This window comes from Peromyscus leucopus, chromosome 9, assembly GCF_004664715.2.
Source record: "Peromyscus leucopus breed LL Stock chromosome 9, UCI_PerLeu_2.1, whole genome shotgun sequence".
Lineage (NCBI taxonomy): Eukaryota > Metazoa > Chordata > Mammalia > Rodentia > Cricetidae > Peromyscus > Peromyscus leucopus.
Window position 1 is genome coordinate 36,912,208 of NC_051070.1, and position 21,450 is coordinate 36,933,657.

Below are 21,450 nucleotides of genomic sequence, written 5' to 3' on the forward strand. Positions count from 1 at the left end.
CCTACTTTTCCATTAGAAAAGCTCTTGGCATATATGTCAGTTGTTCTAGAGGAGGACTGGTTTACCCACGCAAGCTTTAATGCTCCACGTAATGGCTTACATAACCTTTGCTATGACCGTTGAAGTTGTATACGATCACACTAGCAAGGATAAAAACCATTTAGCAGCTGTTTCTCTTCCCCTCACTTTTGTTTCTCATTCCCACTAAATTTTCCTGGCTGATGTTGGATACCAGCTCTTCTTTCTAGATATAGATTGATAATCGGGACCATCCCATGCTTCCTGTTATCAATGAACCATTTCACCTTCCATGATGGGAGGTTAAAATTCAATATGAATTATTCTGCTTCACTATTTTTGGTGTCATATTTAAAGAGCCTTCTTGTAGTATTGTAATATTTTCCTACATTTATTATTAAGTCCCATGTGATTTTTTTCTTTACAAATATAAAGTCATCAAAAGTTTGCATAAAACCTCAATTTAATTTCTTGTTATTATAATTTTAGATGTTTGCATAGATCTGGCAAAACTAGAAGAGTTTGAAGAGAAAGCATCAGAGAATTGCAAGAAAGTAAGTAACCGATTTCCTTTGTAGGACTGTGTGAGCTGCTCCAGGGTGGTGCTTCTTCAGAGTGCTTGGTACTCCCTCTGTCCTCATTTCCTTCATGCCTGTGTGATCAGACCTTGCTCTGTGGAGTGCTGTCTAGACCATTTTGCTATTGCAAATACTCTCTACATCCTTTTCTTCGTTTGTGTTATCATTACAGATGCATGTCATCATGTGTTTAAACATGTAATATGATTCATTAGCTTTTTTTGGTATACATAGTAAGTTCCAGGACAGCCAGGGCTATGTAGAGAAGAGACCCTGTCTCAATTTTTTCTTTTCTTTTTTATTAAAAGAAGAAACTACTAGTTATTAGCAGCTTCATTTGTTTTCAGCCTAGCAATTTTTCTGACTCCAGTTCTTGTAACTGAAGGTTTTTCTGTGTCCTGGCTGGTTGGCATTTGGGACAAATCTCTCTCACCCATCCATGATCCTGCAGCTGCTTATAAATAATCACTCAGAAGCTGATATTAATTATAACTGATTGGCCATTAGCTCCGTCTTACTACTGACTAGCTCTTGCACTGAAACTCAACCCATTTCTGTTAATCTATATTTCGCCACATGTCCCATGGCTTTACCTGTGTGCCATTACATGCTGCTCCCTCAATAGCCAGCTGGTGTCTCCTGACTCAGCCTTCCAGAATTCTCCTTGTCTGCTTATCCCGCCTATACTTTCTGCCTGGCTACTGGCCAATCAGCATTTTATTAAACCTGTGTACCAAAGCATTACCCCACAGCATTTCCTCTTTTCTATTTAATTAAAAAGGAAAGTTTTAACTTTAACATTGTAAAATTACGTATAACAAAACAAAACAGTTATCAAGCAAGAATTACAGTTACAATATCTAGTCTATATTTGGCAAATTAAAAAAATATTCTATTGTCCTATATTTGTGAGTCTAAGGTTTCATATCTAACTTATCTTTTGTCATAACTAAGGAAATTTATAACTATCTAGTCTTCAACTAGATCAAAGATCCCAGAAGAATGTTACCTAAGTATACAGGAAATGCATTGTAAGCAATTTCCAATATTCTGGAAACAACAGAGAGATTTGCCTGCATGGACAGTCATCCAAAGTTCCTCTGCAACGTTGGGGCATCCATCTTCAGCCCATAGGCCTAGTCTCTCAGTCATTTTTTTTCCCACTGTGTCCTGTAGAATGTCTGACAGTTTCTTCTGTGAAGCAGGAACCTAAAGGACTATCTCATCTTGCAAAGTTCAGTGTTCATCTTCCCATGGGTCCTGCATGTGTAGTTTATATGACATTTTATCAAGCAGTCCAGGCAAGTACAGTTTCTTGCCAAAATGGCTGTTTTTGCCAATAAGATAAACTCCATATAGAGGTCTTCGATGCCCATCCTACTCTTTGAAGCAAGTCAGTCCTGCCAGGAGCAGACGTGTCTCATTGTCCAGAATGTCTAAGTTTTCAAAACATTTTAAATGCCATATTCTGTAGGTCTTTGAAGTGGTAGGAGATTATCTACCTAACTGAATTATATCTATGTATACCTAGAAAACTTAACATGACTATAAGTTTGATTATCATAGAAGACTAATTACTAATCTGTATTTCTTAATTATCCATTAAAATTTAAATGAGCTGCACACACAAAATACCTTGAACAAGAGTATAAATATACTTACAGTATAGCAAAATCAAATTTGTATCAGTAAACTAAAATCTATACCAAAGAAAAAATTTTAAACAAATTATTGGTCTTTAAAAGTAGATTCAATAATCGACCCTTTCATTCTATCATATCTATTACCTCCCCCTTTTTTCCTTTAGAAAGAAATTGCATTTATAATAATCATGCTTTAAATAAAATAAACATTCTTAAACAATATTTCAGGAATTTGGGTGTAACTTCTTATACTGCTTTCTGCAGGATGAGGGTGCTGGCAATCTAATGGGGATCCTGAGAAAATTAAAAACTATGGTCAAGTCCTGACTTGGAGTAGTCTATGACACTGTATTTTCTGAGCCATTTGCCTTGAAGTTGATTTTGGATGTTGGATGATCTGGGCTGTGATGTCACTGGAGACCTTTCAGGGGGTTTTGGCTGGTCAAACCTAATGTATCTTAATCTGGAGCAAATCGATAGCCTCATGCTTTTTGTGGAAACAAAAACAGAGCATCCTTTCCAAAGTAATATATCCTTAGATCCAAATTTTGAAGTCGATTCCATATATATATATATATATATATATATATATATATATATGCTTAATTTAGCAGCCTTTACAATCAAATATCATTCTGCAGTTAAAAATATCAAAGACAACACAATCCAGATTCTCTGTGTAATATCCTTCTTTAAGTTGCTATTTTTTATACTACTTTTTCTGTCTTTTCAAAGAACTTATTTTTAAAACTATTTCTTTATATTTCTGTTTATATTCATTTTCTTCTCTCGTCCAAGCCCATGTACATTTTTACACACACTATAAACCGTTTAAAGTCTTGTTCCATCTGAATCTATCTTCCTTCTTGTGAATCTATTGCTTTAAACTACAGCATTACTAGGACTGAAATGGCAGCTTTGGCTGCTGGCTCTGCCCAACTCAGCTTCCCAACTTGGCAGAACTACATTTACTGCCAACTCTGGGAACCAGGCTCACTGCCAACTGTGGGAAGAGGCTGTGCTTCCATCCAGCAGTGCATAGTCCTCAAACCTCTTTTCTCCCCCCCCCCCCATACTAGCAAAAGCTAAATCTGTCACGATGCAGTGCATTGTGTGGCTTGGAAATGCCACTGTGTACCATGGCAGAAATCTACCATGCTGTACTCAAGTCCACATGCCATTGAGAACCCACCATATTGTAGCCCATGGCTGGCCTGAGAGACACAACTTGGAAGTTGTTTTTAGCTTTGTTTTAAATTATTATTATTTTTTTAAAGCTTTCTCAGGTTTCAGTTCCCATGTTTTGGCGCCATTTGTAGTTGAAAATTTTCATGTGTCCCATCCAGTTCTCAGCCGCTCAGACTCAAACACACAGAGGTTTATATTAATTAAAACTTCTTGGTCATTAATTTAGGCTTACTACTGACTAGCTATTATACTTAAACTCAGCCCATTTCTGTTAATCTATTTCACCACATGTCCCATGGCTTAACTGTGTGCCATTACATGCTGCTTCCTGGACAGTGGGCTGGCATCTCCTGACTCAGCCTTCCTCTTCCCAGAATTCTCCTTGTCTGCTTATCCCACCTATGCTTCCTGTCTGGCTACTGGCCAATCAGCATTTTATAAAGCAGTGTACAAAAGCATTATCCCACAGCAAATTCTCTTTGCTTTCTTTTCATGCAGTGTTTTGGCCTCTTCTTTCTGGCATAGGATTTCTGTATTAGATATTTTCTTGACTGGATTCCTGACCTTTGAAGTAGTCATTCAGAAATGAATTCTTAGAGCTAGCTTCTCTTCATGTTGGTGAAGAAATATCTACAACTATTGCCACACAATCATGCCACATCTATATTCACCTATTGAGCCTTTATATTGGGCACCATCTCATGAAGAATATACTGTTAATGTAATAGGACCTAAGTGTCCCTGGAGAGATTTCTACTTTTCTGCAAACTTAATCAAACATAAATGGGACTTTCGTAAGGTTTGAAGAACTTCTGTTGAATTTTATGTCTGTGTTGCTGTTTGATGCCCTAAGGGTTGGAATCAGCCAAGCACTTTGTGAGAGCTTATGCAGCCCAGCCCATTGACTGCTTGCTAGGTGTCCTACTTAGATTTCTGCTGCTGTGATAAACACTGACCAAAAACAACTTAAGGAAGTAAGGGCTCATTTGTCGTATATGTTACAGTTCATCATGGAGGGGAGTCAGCCAGGAGCTCCAGACAGGTACCTGGAGGCAGAAACTGCAGCAGAGACCATAAAGGGATACTACTTACTGGCCTGCTTCCCATGGGTGACTCAACCTGCTTTTCTATAAAATTCAAGGTGTAGAGTGGTACTGCCCATAGTGGGCTGGGCCCTCACATCTAAGCCATCAATGAAGAAAGTGACCCTCAGAAATGCCCACAGGGCAATTTGATGAATCCTATTCCGCAGTTGAGGTACTCTCTCCCTTGTGTCAAGTTGACGAGAACCAACCAGTACTCCAGAATCACAGTTATAAATATGATGTTATCATTGCCTGGAAGATAGTTTGGTGCGGGAAAGAAATGGTTAGATTATTTAAACTGTCCAAATGGTCATAAAATGGTTAAAGCTGTTTGATATAGTGTGACCCTTCTCTCAGCCAACTTTGTCTTCTAAGCTTAGATAGTACCTTTACTTTTCATGCATGTAGTACTGTTTTCAAGTATTAGATGTCAATAGATCAAGAATAGGATAGTATTACGCTTATGTTTTGTTTAGGGTTTATGAATCGAGTTAAATAAAAAAAACTCAATAGATTTCTTTTAAATAGTAAGCTTTAAATGTAAATAAAAGACCTTGTTCAAGGTTACTTGCCTTTTTAAAGCCAGAAGTTGTATGCATTGCATATATTCAGAAAATACTTTTGCCTCGTAATAGTTTTTAGTGCCATATCATCTTGTATATATCAGCAGAAACTTTGGTATGATAGCTTTGTAAGGACACATGTAAATACTTAGCTTCAGGCAGGAAGCTATTATAGTTTCTAGGTACATTTTTTATTAAGGTGCATCAATTTGAAAAATGAAGAGCAGAAATGTCAGAAAGTATATAGAGTATATTGAATTATTAACCTTCTTGTGCAGAGGCACTAATACATTTACCCCAGGGTATGAAATTAAGCAGAAACTCAACTTTAACTGTGTTTCTTGACATTTTTGAGTGTAATTTTGTAAGTGTAGTACAAACTTCAGCCAGGTTTTTTTTTTTTTTTTCCAGTGGGGGCATGGGTGGCACAGAAGAACACTATTATCAGTTTTCCTAAAGTATACTTTAATAGACACTGGTTTATCCCCAAGACTACTGTGATTTGATTGGAGATATTACAAAAATGCTAAAGCAAGGTTTATAATTCATCTGATTCTTTTGTAAGTGAGGAAATAGGCTTTTGTCTCTTTAGCATGGCCAAGTTTATTTAGTTTGTTTTTAAGACTATACTAATGATAATCTACTTGATTTCTTTTTCTGTTGTCCTCCGTGTAATCCTTTCTCTTTGTATTTTGATGTCCCAGTATTTATATTGTCAGAAGGTCTCCTTGTTGTTACTCTGTTAAGAAGTTTGTTTCTTCCTTTTTCTTGCAATTATGCTGCGAACTTTGTTTTAAGTGTGAAAATGAGAAAGGAGTTTTGGGTGCTGAGATACTTAATTGATGATACTGATATATGTAGTCATTCAATGTTTAAAGGAAGATTTGACAGGAATTTGCTCATCACTTCCACTTAATAAAAACTGAGTTTATTATAAACTTAAGGCAATTAAAAGTGACCATGTAGAAAAGGTTTTCAGTTTTGTGATCTTATAAATTAAGTGCCATTAAGGTGAAAAGTATTACAAGAAGGTATATTTATATGGCAGTATGATAATTTATGTGTTAGAAAAATCTCATTTGGTGTGTAAGCCTGCAAAAGAGTTCTCATCAGCTTTGGGTAATGAGGAAACAATTAATGAAGGAAGTGGTGTCCATAAGCTGTGAGGAATCATTGTACAGAATCTAGTTGAGATATCCAAGGAACAGGTACATTTATGTGTATCTTTTGAATTTCTAATTGGTATCTCAAGCTTCACATGTCTCCTATAGTTTGATATGGTGTAACTGCACCCCTTCAAGGACTCAGGGGTAGAAGGTTTGGTTCTCAGCATAATCCTGGCAGTTGGTGCAGTATACAGAGAGGGTATTTAGTTAAGTAAGGATTAGGTAGTTCTCTTTCATCACTATGGTCCTCCAGAGAGGCAGAGGGTCCTTGGTAAAGGATCAGTCCCAGCTTCTCTCCTCTTCTATGCCCCTGGTTCTCCATCTAATCATCTTGCTTGACACAGTCCTTTCCAGATTGTCTATGCCGTGAGGTGATGTAGCCAAGTGTCACACTTATCATAATCCTCGTTTAGTGTCTTTTGTACTTTGAATCTTTGATGCTGTGAGCTGAACAAACCTTTTTTCTTAAGTAGACTGTGTCCAGTATTTATTTACAGTGATGCAAAGGTAATTTATAAAACATTATTAGTAAATATTAATAAAACAAAACTCAACTTTTCTAATGCATTTCTTCTATATGTTTGATATTCTTTTTTTGCTATATTATCATAGGTTTCCAGCCTTTGATAGAGAAACTGTGCTTCTTAATTTCTTTTAGTCAGGTACAAGGCCTTTTGGATTTCTAGTCTTATTTCCTTCTGGCATCCTCTCCTTTACCTTATATTTGCTTGGACAACTGCAGTAGGCTCAAAGCTATTGTGTCTAGTATTTCTTTTTCATTCCATAATTCACATAGTTGCTGTTTGGGATTTTCAAAGTGCAAACTTGGTCATATTAATTTCTTAGTATATTTCCCTTTTGTAGCTCTCAGCAAATCGTATACTGTTTAATTGCTTGCTTTTGGAATTTTACTGGCATTTTTTAGCTACCTCCTCAAGGTCTTAAAATTTGGGGTGAGGCCTTGTTACTCTGACTCATTTTCTTATTTGTAGTCTTCTGCTTTTATTGGTGGCAGTTTTATCCGTCCAGGATATTTAGTTTGCTTTTCCTTCACAATTAGATGTTGCTGACCAGAAGTCCTGACCATGTTCCATTCCACTCTCTTTCCACAACCTAACACTTTGAGGACCATATCATATGCACACTAATAAGTATTTATTTTACAATGGAAAATAGGTTGATTGAAGATAAATCATGAAAATGTCTCTTAGAGATGCCCACAGTCCAATCTGATGGTGGCAGTTCTTCTGTGGTGACTTTAGTTTATGTCAGATTGACAAAAATAAAACCAGCACAATATTTAAAAAGTATGGTAGACAAGGCCAAAGAAGTACGTTATCCTCAAACTTTTAACTTGAAAGACTTTAGTTTATTAATGTTTATATAATTCAGGCAGTGCATTTTGATCATATACACACCCACTCACCCAATCTATTTCTACATCCCTATCCAATCACCTTCCTGTCTTCTTTTTAAATGCTTGAAGTCCAAAGTATGTTGCCCAAATTCTCTTGGATGTGGGGCCAACTTCTGGATCATGGTTGACCTACCACGTGTCACACTCTTCAAACGTACTCTCACTCCGACCCTCAGTAGTTATCAATTGCCAATAGGTCCGCAGCTAAGGAGTGGGACTTGGCGCCCTCCTACTCTGTCCACACTGTGATGTTGTTTAACTTTTGCTTGTCAACGTCGTGCACATACTGTTCACAACCACTGTTCGTATGTGCAACGGCCTTGTGTCCGGAAAACATGTTTTCTCTGTTTCACTTCTGGCTCTTAACAATCTTTGTACTACAACAGTCCTTATCCTTATCGGGTGTGTATGTTACCAATGCACCATTTTGGGAATCAGTTCTATCCCTATACTGTGTGGATTCCAGGGATTGAACTCAGGTTAGCAGGCTGCTTAGCCATCTTTCTGGACTGTTTTTTTAGGTTTTTGAGGAGCTGCCGTATCAATTTTAAGTGTCTGCGCTACTTTATATTCCCACCAGCAATGCTTAAAGACTTCTCTTACCCTCCATACACATTAGAATTTATTGTTTGTTTTGTTGAGGATAGTCATCCTCACTTCACAAAAGAGTGAAGTAAAATCTCAAGGCAGCATTTCATTGCTGGCTAAGTATATTAAATATGTTTTACAGTATTTATTGGCCTTTTGTATTACTACTATTGAGATATGTCTGTTCACTGATTTTACTCTATTTATTGATGGGAAAATTTGATTTTGGTCTTCAACTTGTGGACTTGCAATTAGAGTCTAGATGTTAATCTCTTGTTGGATATGCAAGGATTCTCTCATATTCTGTATATTGTCTATTCATTTAGCTAATGATTTCCTATACTGTGTACAAGATGGTTAATTTCACACTACACTGTTTTTGTTCTTGGAATTATTTCCTATGCTATCAGGATATTCTGAATTGTTAAATTAGTGTTTAGTGGTTTGTATTTACATTTAAAGACTTGTGGCACTGAGTAGGATTTTAAGTAGCTCAGCCACAGAATGATGAATGGTGGTCATTTGATTTGGAATTTGGTAGCTGATTTTTTTTATTTTTATTTTTATTTTTATTTTTTTTTGTAGTAAAGGAATCTTGCCAAGTTTTGGCAATGAAGTGTTCAGTTGGCTAGAAAAGTTGAGTATGAGATCAAAAAGTATGCTGAAAAAGCTAATTTAAAGGTAATAACTCAATTGCTTAGAGGGGCACCTGGGCTAGATGAAAGGCAGAGTACAGAGAGGCTGAAACGGCCACGAAGAAATACCTTACAAACACTCCTTTGGGGAGCTAAGCAGGAACAGAAAAGTGTGTATTGTGTTTTCTCTCTTGGGTCGAGCCTAGAGGGAAATGACCATGTGACAGAAGAATGGCGCTGCTAGAGGAAAAGACAGGGACCAGGGCAAGTAGGTTGGCGCTCTATATGGAATAGTTAAAGTATATTATATACATCATGAAAATGTTTCAATGAAACCCTATGTTTTGTATAATTTATAAATGTTAAAACCAAATTTAAAGGGAGGTAGATGAACCTATAAGCTGAAATGTGATTTAATTTGTGAATAAGTTACGTTATTAGGCCTGCCATTAGTATCCTTTTAGTTTAATTTTTTTTAATAGGAGGATGTGTGTAGTGGAATCTTCATAGTGGCCATGGTGGTGTGGTTTGCGAGATGTGAAGGGCATAATAGTTTAACATAACTCTTTCCTTAGTTATGTTAAAATTTAATTTTTTCACACAATATACTTTGATTATTTGTGAATTTTAAAACATTTAAAAAATTGTATTCCTTCATTCATTCATGCACATTTGTGCCATGATACATATGTGGAAGTCAAAGAACAGCTAGCTGGTGGAAGTCATTTCTCCAGCTTCCATGTAGGTCCCAGTTACCAGACTCTGGTTGGTAGGCTTGGCATCAAGCGCTATTACTCAATGAGCCATCTAGTAGGCCCATGTAGTATCCACAATGCCCCCCCCGCCCCCCCCCAGTTATCATTACAAAGAGACTGGGGGTGAATATGTAATATGCAATTTGTTTTCCTCACTTGGCAGGTAGAAATTAAAGTAACTTTTCTAATTCAAGGAATTTTGGTTCTGAAACCTAAAGATGCTTTTGTATTTTAAAGAATGGTGACAGTATACTATGCAGATGTGAAGGCATGGGGTAAAGTTTCATGTCTGCTTGTTGTTGGGAATCTAAACTACTATAGGAGTTTTTTAAAAACTGTCAAGCATTGTAAAAGCATTCATTATGGGAATGTAGCATGATTTCCACTGAGTAACTCAGATTGTGGAAACAGGAAATGTGACATTAAAAAAAAAATCTCAGATCTGTCACTTGATACAGACTCCTAACCCTCTTTCCATGTTATGGAGAAAATAACACACACTCACACACACATACACACACATTAATGACATAGAGATGTGCTTAGACTGTACTCACAGTCTGGAGGCACAAAGAAGTTGCATCTTTTTGTGATTGTTTTTTGTTTTAAAGTGCTGCATACTTGTTCTTGATTATGAGACAAAAGTCTATTTAAATTCTGTTCCCTTGGGATAGGTTTTAAATCTAGATGATGGCAAAGTGAAACTATTTGAATGCAAGATAGGGAACTGTGATGAGTGGCTATATAAATTAGAAAACTCATTGAACACTGGATTTTATTATTTGCTTTCCTCCCAGAAGGTGTTGCACCAGGGACTTTGAAAATCTAATTTATCATTAATCTCTGTAAGATAGGGGGGATACGGTAAAAGAAAAGCAAACCAAACAGTTGATGTGTTTATGGCATGAAGTTGTGAACCACTGAAACTATTCAAACAGCACTTTTAAATCATATCGATGAACTCCTGATTCATTTCAAGTGTCAGGTCCTGCAGGCGGAGGGTGACGGCGAAGGCAGTACAATACGTTGCTTTCTGTTGCTTTATTCAAAATCGCTATGATATTTAGGGACTTCTAACAGAAATGCCATGGTTGGAGATAACTATGGGCCTGTTTGCTCTGTTGGGAATAGAAGGTCATGGTCCTCTATTTCAGGTTTTGTCTCTTTTTTTCTGAATAAATGATTTTGGAGGGACCTGGAGAGACTTAGAGAAAGACTTGTGGGCAACTTGTCAGGGATCTGCCACTCCTTTTATGAAACCGATTCAGAAGTGTTTTATTGACAGATCATTAGCGCCATATTCTTATGTGAAGAATAATGCTTTTCATTTCCATCTCTCCACATCTCTTTTATTCTGTTTCAGTTAGAAAAAGAGTGTACTGACCACCAAGAAACCCAGGCTCAATTGCAGAAAAAGGAGGCAAAGATTAATGAGCTTCAAGCAGAGTTACAAGCTTTTAAATCCCAGGTAAAATACCATCTTGAGTGAATTTGATTTTGAAATTATACCAGGGAAACAAAGGTCATATTATATTTTCACAGTTTCAAAATATTTAAGCTTTATTTTTTCTTGTATATTTTCTCAGTATTATTCATATACATGTCTAGGCTGCTATGTTTATGTTTTAAAGGTATTCTTTGTCACCTTTTTCCTCCCTGTGTCTGTAGGATTATCCAGGCTTTTACTAATTAACTGGCTTCCTTCTGCTTCATTTGGAGTTTGCTTCTAAAGTCACATGTTTCCTAAGTAATTAAGTGTAAAGGTTAAGAAAGTTCTCTACTCTTAGATTTGTCATCCATCACTGATCTTTATCCTAGTACAGGAAATTATTGCTCAAGCTATTTATTTTTCCAAGCCTTCAGCCTATGGGTTGCCTTGCTGTGAAAGATAACCCCTAGCTGAATGAGAACATTTTCTGATAATTTTTCAATTTCCAAAAGTAAACAGATTTAAAACATGACAAAAAGAGCAAATCTGGATTATGAGCAGATAGCTCCCATACATGCTGTACACATAAGACACGGGATAAAAAGTACATCACCAGCACGCTTTATGTGGATTATAGGAGGCACGTTCACAGGGAAATTTCCTCCTATAGATTTACATGCTTGATAATGAGTAATAATTGTAGTGTCACATTTCCTCTCATCCTAATTTATGGGTGGATGAAAACAGGCTCAGGTGTAGTTTCCAGTATTTATGGCCAATTTTGTTTTTTTTTGAATATGTCATTACAAACACTTCCGGAGGATTCCCTGTTTTTAAAAAATTAAAACCCTTTGTAAACAAGACAATTCTTAGCCACATGTGTTGCTTTATGCCTGTGATCTTAGGTTTTCAGAGCCTGAGGCAGGAAAACTACTGCGTTTGTGGCCAGCCTGTGCTACAGAGTGAGACTCTGAAAAAATAAAAAGGGGTACTCTTCTCATTAGTTTTTTAATATTGCTGCAAGAAGTAACATGTATCCACAGAATTATTTTAAAAATAAGATTCTCATGTTTAAATGAAATAGTTTTTTTGCATTTTATACTCTTTTACTTAAAAGTAATAGCTGAAATAATATTTGTGATTTTTTTTCTGTCTTGGGCTGCTATTTATATCAGAATTTTCTTTTAAAAATTTCCCATTTGAAGGATTACTTCTTGACAATTCAGGATAATAAAAATATATCCATGACCTTTGGATAGGGTGCATTGTGTTTGTGATATAAAATGCGGAAATTTTATGATGTAAAACTGAAATAAAATGTAGGAATCTCCTGTTTTTTGAAACTTTACACGATGACAATCTGTGTTCATGACTTTTGGAGGAGTACCTTGCTTTAATTACTTAAGATTACTATGCACATTCATTTTTAACAACCTATTTGTTTATATTTTCTTTCCCAACACTGTAACCTTTTTGTATTTGTATTATGCATATAAGTAGATACATGGATATATTTATATGTACATATAGGTAAGTTAGAATGTCAGTAGTTTCAAGAAATTGCCATATTATAAAAAATAATCCTGAAGGTCGATTGCATAATTACAGACCATTCACTAAATTCTCTGTATTCTGTCAGAATGTAACCACCAAAATGAGCAATAGATGCTCTGGTTTCTTTGCAGGTCCTGATTTAATTTTGTTTCTTAGTGACATTTGACTCTGTAGAGAGCTCCCATCCCCCCAAGAAATGAGTACTCTCTTACCTCGTAATTGTGCCCCTTGCTTGCCTTTTAATTAATCTTTTTTTAAGTTTATTTATCCCTTGCCTTTCTAAAGCCAGTGTGTGTACCTGTCACAGTCTTTGAAGGATAAACCCGAACAGTCACTTTCCTCATAAAGTTTATATGCTATCAAAGAGATAATTGTCCATGGTCCTTTCAATAATTGCTTCCCAGCTTTGCCAAGAGCTTCTGAGCAGTGTGAAACAGACCAGGACGCAACTGAGTGGACAGATCAAGTTGTCCTGAGGAAGGGCCTGTTTGTTCAGATTGAAAAAGCAAGTAGAGAATGCTTAGTAATCGAATGTCTGATCAAGAGGGACAACTTATATTTGGACCCTGAAATTAGAATGTGGTTGGCACATATATAGAATTAAGAGAAAATTGGTTAAAGGTATTCCAGAACCAGTGATATGTGCCTACACACACACACACACACACACACACACACACACACACACACACACACACCCCTACCTATAAGACACGCTTAAGATACTCTGTACAGAAGTTCCCTACTTCTGTATTCTTTCCGTGCACTCTGAGTGGTCTTCATTCCTCACAAAGCTTCTAGTGTTACCTGGAGACTGCTGATTCTTTAATCTTCTTACCCCATGGAACCATTTCTATCATAACTGCTTCAAAATGGGCAAAACACCTTTTCTTGAGCATGAAAGCTATGTGTGTATGTTCAAATTGGAAGAAACCCTTTCAGAATTTCATAAGCCATTGCTAATTACTGGTATTTTTAATTTTATCTAGTAACTTATTTTTAAATAAATGTGCTTTTACTATTTGTGCACATGTTCTTACTTCTTTTTTTTTTTTTTTTAATTCCTCTCTTCTCCAGTTTGGTGCCTTGCCACCTGGCACAAAAATTCCTTTGCAAGCTTCAGTGGAAGGTGACACTAGCCCTTCAGCCCTTCCTCCTGCCCCACCAGCCCTGTGTGGGGGAGTGCCGCCTCCCCCACCTCCTCCCCCGCCTCCTCCCCCGCCTCCCCCACTTCCAGGAATGGCAATGCCATTTGGTGGGCCAGTGCCACCACCACCTCCCCTGGGATGTCTCAGTGGGCACAGCTCTCTTCCATTAAACCTGCCATTTGGGTTGAAACCAAAGAAAGAATTTAAACCTGAAATCAGCATGAGAAGATTGAATTGGTTAAAGGTAAGACCCATTAGTGGGAGTGGACATATTTCTCCTTAGATTACTACTTCAGTTTAGACTTACTGATGCAGAGTTTCCATAGGGAACTCTACTCCTAATGACAATATAGCACATGGCATATATGTGCATATATTTTACATATGCATTATTATTCTATATCGGAAGTATTGAAATCATTCCTTTTGCTACTGTCTAGTAATTTCTCTTTTGTAAACTTGGTGAGAGTTGATAATTTCATGGAATTTACTGATATGAAGGGTGTCTCAGAAATGCTAAAGGTTAGTGTTTGGAGTTAGCTCTCCCTGTGGGGAGCTGTTAGGGAGAGTACTGCCTGTTATCAGAAGCTTACACATAGGTGACAGACAGTCTCAATTATGCTGATCTTGAAAATGTGGGAGATTCTGTATGATGTTAACTCTCTTCAGGATTCAGAGTTCCAATGACCATTAATAATAACTGAGAACCATAGTTATGAAGAAACAAACTCCTGTACACGTAGCTTCAAATGCCTGACCATTTGGTCAAGGAAACTGTTTTCTTCTCCTCATAAGACCTCAGTGTTCTGTAGAATATGTCTATCACTGAGCCATCTCTGGGGACAGATCTTACAACGCTGACTTCATCAACATCTGGAGCTGGGGATGCTGACCTGTGTGCTGTGATTGGCCAGGCAGGTGAACTGCCTAGCTGCTTGAGTCGCTCTCCTCTGATTGCAGATTGGACCAAATGAAATGTCTGAAAACTGTTTCTGGATAAAAGTAAATGAAAATAAGTATGAAAGTACGGATTTGCTTTGTAAACTGGAGAACACATTTTGTTGCCAACAAAAAGGTAAGTTTGATAATAGTTTGGTTATCAATTTATTTTGAAATTCTTAGCATTAGTAATGCATAATTACCAATCTGTAAAATACACTAAGAATCTTTTATTATGATACCTTTCCATTATTAATTGTATATAAAATAAACTAAATAAAAGATTTCAAAGCATTTTTTCACATAGGTAAATCACCTGAACAATTTTAAATTGAAAATGCTGACTCTGTGCTTTGTTTCTTAGATTTTCTATGAAAAATTATTTCAAAACTGTTCCGTTGAGTTAATTTAGTCTTCCCCCTGATGCCCTGTTTTCCAAGACAATGATAGATGAAATCTACTTAGGCCTGCGTGTGTGTGTGTGTGTGTGTGTGTGTGTGTGTGTGTGTGTGTGTACACGTACGAGAGAGGAATTGACTTATTAAATATATGCTGTTTACTATGAACCATGCTAGATATAGTTCATATATATGATTCAAATTGATCATCACACCAATTTATAAATATTGGGTGATCTTTAAAAGTTCATTTGTAGCCATTGAAATGGTTTCTAAAATATAATTTGAAATTAAAAACTCTCTCAAAGAAATAATTGTAAATTATAAACTTTGTCTAACAAGTAATTGTAGAATTACTAGGTATTTTAGAGCAGGATTTGTCTTGAATAAAATATTGAAAATTCTGTATTGTAGTCTTTAAAGATAGCAAAGAATTTTGACAAGCTCATGCAAGGAAAACTTGTGAAGTAAGCAGGTCTTAATTTTACCTTTTGATTATGGTGAATCAAAATTTCCTTTGAATAAGATTAGTTCAGTCTTCAGGCAATCAAGGGAAATGTGTGTAGTTAAAATATGTATTTACATGTAAAACACTTCAGAATTTCAGATTTCCTAATCTGGAATTGATTAGTTTTCCCTTTGCCTTGCTAGTAGGAAGAAATGGTGGTACCTCCACGCTATTTAAGTGAGGCTGCCACCCACCTACCCTTCTTTCCCCCTCTACTCTGATTACTTTCTTAATTAATGAGGCTCAAAAGGGAAACTTGTTAGCATGTCTTTAATTTAGCTGTAGTGTTAGCCCTAAATGAAATAATTGGACCGTTAAAAATTCTTAAGTCATCTAACTTTAGCCTTGAGATTCAAGGTTGCAAGGGGATAAAAAAGATACATTTGCTGATTCGGATAGTAGTAGACGAGATTAAGGTGAGAAATGATCATCCCTGTACGAGTATCCGTGTTCCTGTCCTCCTCTGCCTCCTGTGGGCTCCTTGGTGTGCAGTCTCTCACTTGACGAAAGCCGACACGACACTGTGTCTTCTGCTCACATGCATCTTAGTTTTTGTTTATGTATTGGATCTGACTGTAAATGATATTTTTATGGTGAATAGAAAGAATTGGAAAACTCAGGTTTGTGTTCCTGAGCAATATGAACATTTCATAATTGCAACTAGACATGATCTGAGAAATGACTTTTTTATTTTGATCTTAGGGAATGATTCCCTGAGAGCAGTGCATGAAGAGATGTTGGTATGTTTCTGACCTTTCAAGTCCTTAAGCATTTTAATTGAAAACGGCAGCCATTGTTGCTAATAGAGAGAAACATTGGTTTTGACAGTATAGCCATTTAGTAGGAATGATCCAATTGAAAGGAAAGGGGGTGTTGAAAAGTCACATGGGAATGGGTATGTGGTGTGGACAGGTTGCTCTGTGTAGTCTCTATTTTTGTCCTATCTGCCAATGCATCATGTCTAAGTGCTGATATTTACCTAGTAGTCTCTATTTTTGTCCTATCTGCCAATGCATCATGTCTAAGTGCTGATATTTACCTATGTACCATGAGCCCAAAGTTTGTTAAATTTTATAATTTCTGGAGAAGTCAGAATTAAAGCTGGCCCCTTAACATTTTTTAGTCTACGCGAAAATCCTATTCATTTCCTGAGACTCCTGTTTTGTGGGAGGTGGGAGTTTGTATAGAAGGACCAGCTAAAGATCATTTTAATCATTAGTATGCATTTTACAGAGCCCGGGGAAGGCAGAGTCTTCAATTACTGAAGATTGTAATGACGTTATAGACAAATGGTGTGTTTTATTGCATTGAATCTTTGCAGTAAATATTTTGGATACTTCTCAGATTATAAAGATGGATGTCCAGTCCCAAGCATTTAACTGAGGAGATGATAATCCTGAATGTTTACTAAGTTTGGGAAATACATAAGACTAAAGAGGGGATTCCTTTTTTTGGGGGGGGGAGGGTTGTGGTGAGTATTTATCCTGTAGTCTTTACAGCAGATATCGGTTTAGTCTTCTGACACTTTTGTGTTCTGGTTGCTGGGATTTGTAGTTCTCACACCGTACAAGGTGGGAAGGAACCCGCTCTCCCCATTGAGCTCCAGTGCATCCACTCATGGAGCTGGGTTCTTTTCCTTCCTTCTCTCCTCCCTTTCACCCTTTGCCCATTCCCTTTCTTTTCACCTCCCCTCACCCCTTGTTTTTCTGTTGGCGGAAGAATCTCTCCGTGTAGCTTTGTCTGACTTAAAAGTCTCTGTGTAGAACAGACTGTCCTCAGACTCACAGAAATCCCCCAGTTTTTGGCTCCAGAGTTCTGGGGTTAAAGGTAAGCACCACCATGCCTGTCTGTGTAGTCTTTATGCCATCTTGTTTCATTTTTCCTGTGTACCAGCTGTTCTGCTGGTACATGAAGTAATTGTTTCTTTACACAGACCATAGTCACAAACTCACCTGACCAGAGTCATAGAAAGGTCTTTTTGGTAAGGATATAGGATATGGACATTGTCTCTTAACCTTTGTTGGCTATGCATATGCATGTGTATTCCTCTATGAATGAATGTTTGGTATATGTGTGTATTAACCCTATATATTTTTCAGTTAGATCTCCATTTGTTTTTAATCTTTTTCCCCCATTTATATCACTCTTCTAATGAGAAAAGGTGATAGTCATCCCTTTAAAGGTGTAAATGCTCTAAGCCTTTCTTTTGGAAATGCATATGGGAACTGTCCAAGCTTTTCCCTTTTCTTCTTCCTCCTATTTTACTCATTCAACTTTCTCCCTCCATTGTACAACCACCATTCAAATCAACAGTACAGCTTCAGCTTTATCTTTGACGTTTGGAAAACTGGTCTGAATGAGGAGGATGCATTCCCCCTCCTCTTGCTTTTACAGTCGTGGGAAATCAGTAAGCTCAGCCAGGTTCTCCACTGAAGCATATGAGTGAAGAGCAGAACAAAGCAAGCCGATTCTGATTTCAGAAGAGCTGACATAGTTTACTGTCTTTGGCTTCTGTTAATACATAACAAGGTTATCTAAAACACTTTATATCAAGTTTAATCACAATATTCATATTTTGAACATTTGGTATCATCAAAACACTGCTAATCTCTCTCTTTCTCTCTCTCTTTCACAAGATTGGAAGCATCTGTTAATTTTTTGCAGGCTGTTGGAAAATGGATTAAAGTATCCTAACAGGTTATTGGTGTTGCATTTGTCAACGAAAATTAATATTAATTACTTTCATTATTCACAAACTGTTAACTTAATAGGGATTAAAGGGCTTTCTGGAAGTATATGAATAGTCTAATTCATTTGGACTCATTTATTATGAAAATCTGGTTTCACATTTGTTAGCTTTTTGAAGTAATCACATTTTGTAACAGGTGTGTCATATTTTCCAGATATGGCTAATAACCTGGTTTATAAATAATTTTTCAACTGAATGGTCATAGCATTTGGAAATAGTTCATGTATTTTGTACTTAAGAACAAATCAAGCTTAGCTTTCTGATATCATAGTTCAGTGGACAAAGTGCTGGGATGGCCAGTGATAAGCTGTGGATTATCACAGGGTCTTGGTTGTGTTCAAGATGTCACTTTGTATTGAAAACATAATTCTTTTTATACATAAAAGTGCATCAAATGTCCTAAACTACCAGAAAAACCTACTGTAAGGTGAATGTCTATAACGGAAAAATATGGTTCTTAGTTATACATGCTAATAAAGAGGTAATTCCCAAATGGGTGCAACCTAACTTACACAGAAAATGACATTTGACAAATACTAATTTATAAAGATTATGAAAAAATAAACTGGGAATTAAACATTTCTCTAGGGCCTATTACTCAGTCACATCTGTGTACTGAGTCTCATAAAATCTGAAACCATATGGAAATTATGAACTATGTAGTGAGAGCCTTGTTTAACAATGCTATCAGTTATACAGTATTCTTGTCACCCTTAGTATTAAATTATGCTAACAATTTTTCTTGGTGTGTTGGTAGCCATCATCTTATCTCACACCCTCTTCATTTGATTTTTTTTGTTCTGTTTTCTGTATTCTCTGCCTAATTCCTCATTTATTTTATTAATTAAATGGAAATTTTATCCCTTTGCCCTCTTGTATTAAATATTCATCTCCCTTTAGTAAATTACTCTTTTTCTTTGTCTGCATTTACTTTTATAACCCAGGATCGTCCCTTAGAATTAGTGTGCATTATTATTGAACTAAAACTGCATATCCAGGCTCATTTTTCCAAGTACACTATTTTAATTCCCATACCCCAGCACCCTCTTTAACTGGCTTAGATCAGGACGAATTGCCTCGTGTTAGCAAAATGTCCCTGTTCCACTATTGGAGCGTGGGACGAGAGTCACAACAGTGAATACTCACAAGTAGATGTCAGGAGCTTCTAGCTAGTTGTATGCTACTATGACATATGATATTAGATAGTAGAGCAAATCCTATTCTAAAGGAACATAGATTTTCTTCATTCAGTTAATGTATGTACTTTATAATTTTAGATTATAAATCTATAATTCTAACTATAATCATAATGGAGTTATTGCAGAACTCAGGTTTTGATGTGATTATGTGTTCATGTGTTAATGTGAGCCCAATCCCTGTTTCTGTCAAGGCTATGTTATTTGGGCATGTGACTTTATGCCTTATACGTTTTGTTTCATGGCTGTCATGTTTTGTGCATTTCAATTGGGAAACAAGGATAGTAACTTTTGACACCAAGTTCTGTCTTGTCTAGGTGCATTGCTCATCGCTAAGAGATTTCAGAGTTACACACACCTTAGTCCTGCAATTTTTATCTTGTAGTCAGTGGGGGGAAAATTCACACTAATGTTTTAAAATTTGCTTAAAATTTAAAATCTTAAAATTTGGATTTTTCTTTCATTATAAATATCTATTCATGCAATAGTATCTATTATATTTACACCGTAAAGCTCATGTATACTTATATATTGGAATTATTTTAAATACTTTAAAATATTATTTAGACTCTTCAGAATATTATTTAGTCTTTCAGAATTAGGGGTAATCATCATCCATTGTTGTAGAATATTATTTTAACTATGTAAAGATGTGTTATATTTGTTTATGCTGCAGAATATTACTTTAACTGTGTAAAAGTGTGTTACAAAACAAAAACAAAAAGAGTTTGTTTTTGCTGTATTTGTTTAATTATGAAAAGATGTGTTGTTTCCCCTTGCCTGCCTAAGGCACCTGATTGGTCTAATTAGAAGCTGAATGACCCCTAGCCGGGCAGGAGAGGGATAGGTGGGGCTGGCAGGCAGAGAGAATAAATGGAAGAAACGAAGACAGAGAGAGAAACGCCCACGGCCAACCAGACATGAGAAGCAGAAGCAATGAAAGTAAGATTCAGAAGGAAGAAAGTTAAAAAGCCCCAAGGCAAAATGTAGATAAAGAAACAGATTAAAAGAGCTAGCCATAAATGAGCCTAAGCTAGGACAAGCATTCAAAACTTGTTAGATGTATTTGTGTCATGATTTGGGAGCTGGTTGGTAGCCCAAAAGAAAAAGCCTGCTGCACTAGCTGATTTTTTAATGAAACTCATTGTTTAATACCCTGATAAACAGAGCTATGTTTTTATTTGGTTTCTCCTGGGAAGAGACAGTTGAAATGAGGGAGCACAATAGGGATGTTTTTGTTGTTGAATGTTTTGGTTTCTAATTTCCCTTTTTAAAGGGGACGTAGGTTGGCTGGAGGTAAACCAGTACTCGACAGAGAATGGTAGATATGAGTTCAAAGCCTGTCAATTCTCTCCAACTCCTACCACCCAAAGAATGCTTGTTACAGGTCTGCATAGGCCAGCCTTTATTACTCAGACCATGGTTAGTCACCTGCTGGGGCATTCCTGAGAAGGGCTTGGCCTTCACTGAGAACCCAAGCAGGGTTCTAATGGCCCATTAACCTGGACCTTCCTATGTATTTTTTTTCTCCGACTAACATGTCTTTCTAGAGGAAAATCTGAACCATGCATTTCTGTGGCTGCCTCCATGCATATTACCTTTTTATAAGCTGCAGTAGAACACTATATTTTCTTTATATTGCAATATCTATTGAGAAATGTATTCCTCCATACAAATATGTCATGATTATTGCTTGAATTAACTCTGCCAACTCGAAATTAACTGTGATCTTCTCACAGTGTTGAAATGTTTATTCTTTTAACATATCTGAAAAGTTATGTCTGTGGCACCATTTACAGAAACTTAAGACAAGATACACTGAGGTTTTTTGGCTTGCTACAGTGGTTATTTGTCAATAGTGAGTATTCACAACTGGCTCTGACCCTCCTGAAT

The 21,450-nt window shown here is 36.6% G+C and overlaps 1 protein-coding gene across 4 annotated transcripts in view; it reads left to right on the forward strand.

Moving 5' to 3' along the window:
- Diaph3 (diaphanous related formin 3) overlaps positions 1-21,450 on the forward strand; it is a 486,098-nt gene that overhangs the window by 178,258 nt on the left and 286,390 nt on the right. For all 4 annotated transcript variants that reach the window (XM_028878991.2, XM_028878999.2, XM_037208361.1 and 1 more), the window contains 4 exons: positions 508-572; positions 11,000-11,104; positions 13,697-14,011; positions 14,728-14,842. In XM_028878991.2, coding sequence (XP_028734824.1) covers positions 508-572; positions 11,000-11,104; positions 13,697-14,011; positions 14,728-14,842 — 600 coding nt within the window. The remainder of the gene's footprint in view (positions 1-507; positions 573-10,999; positions 11,105-13,696; positions 14,012-14,727; positions 14,843-21,450) is intronic.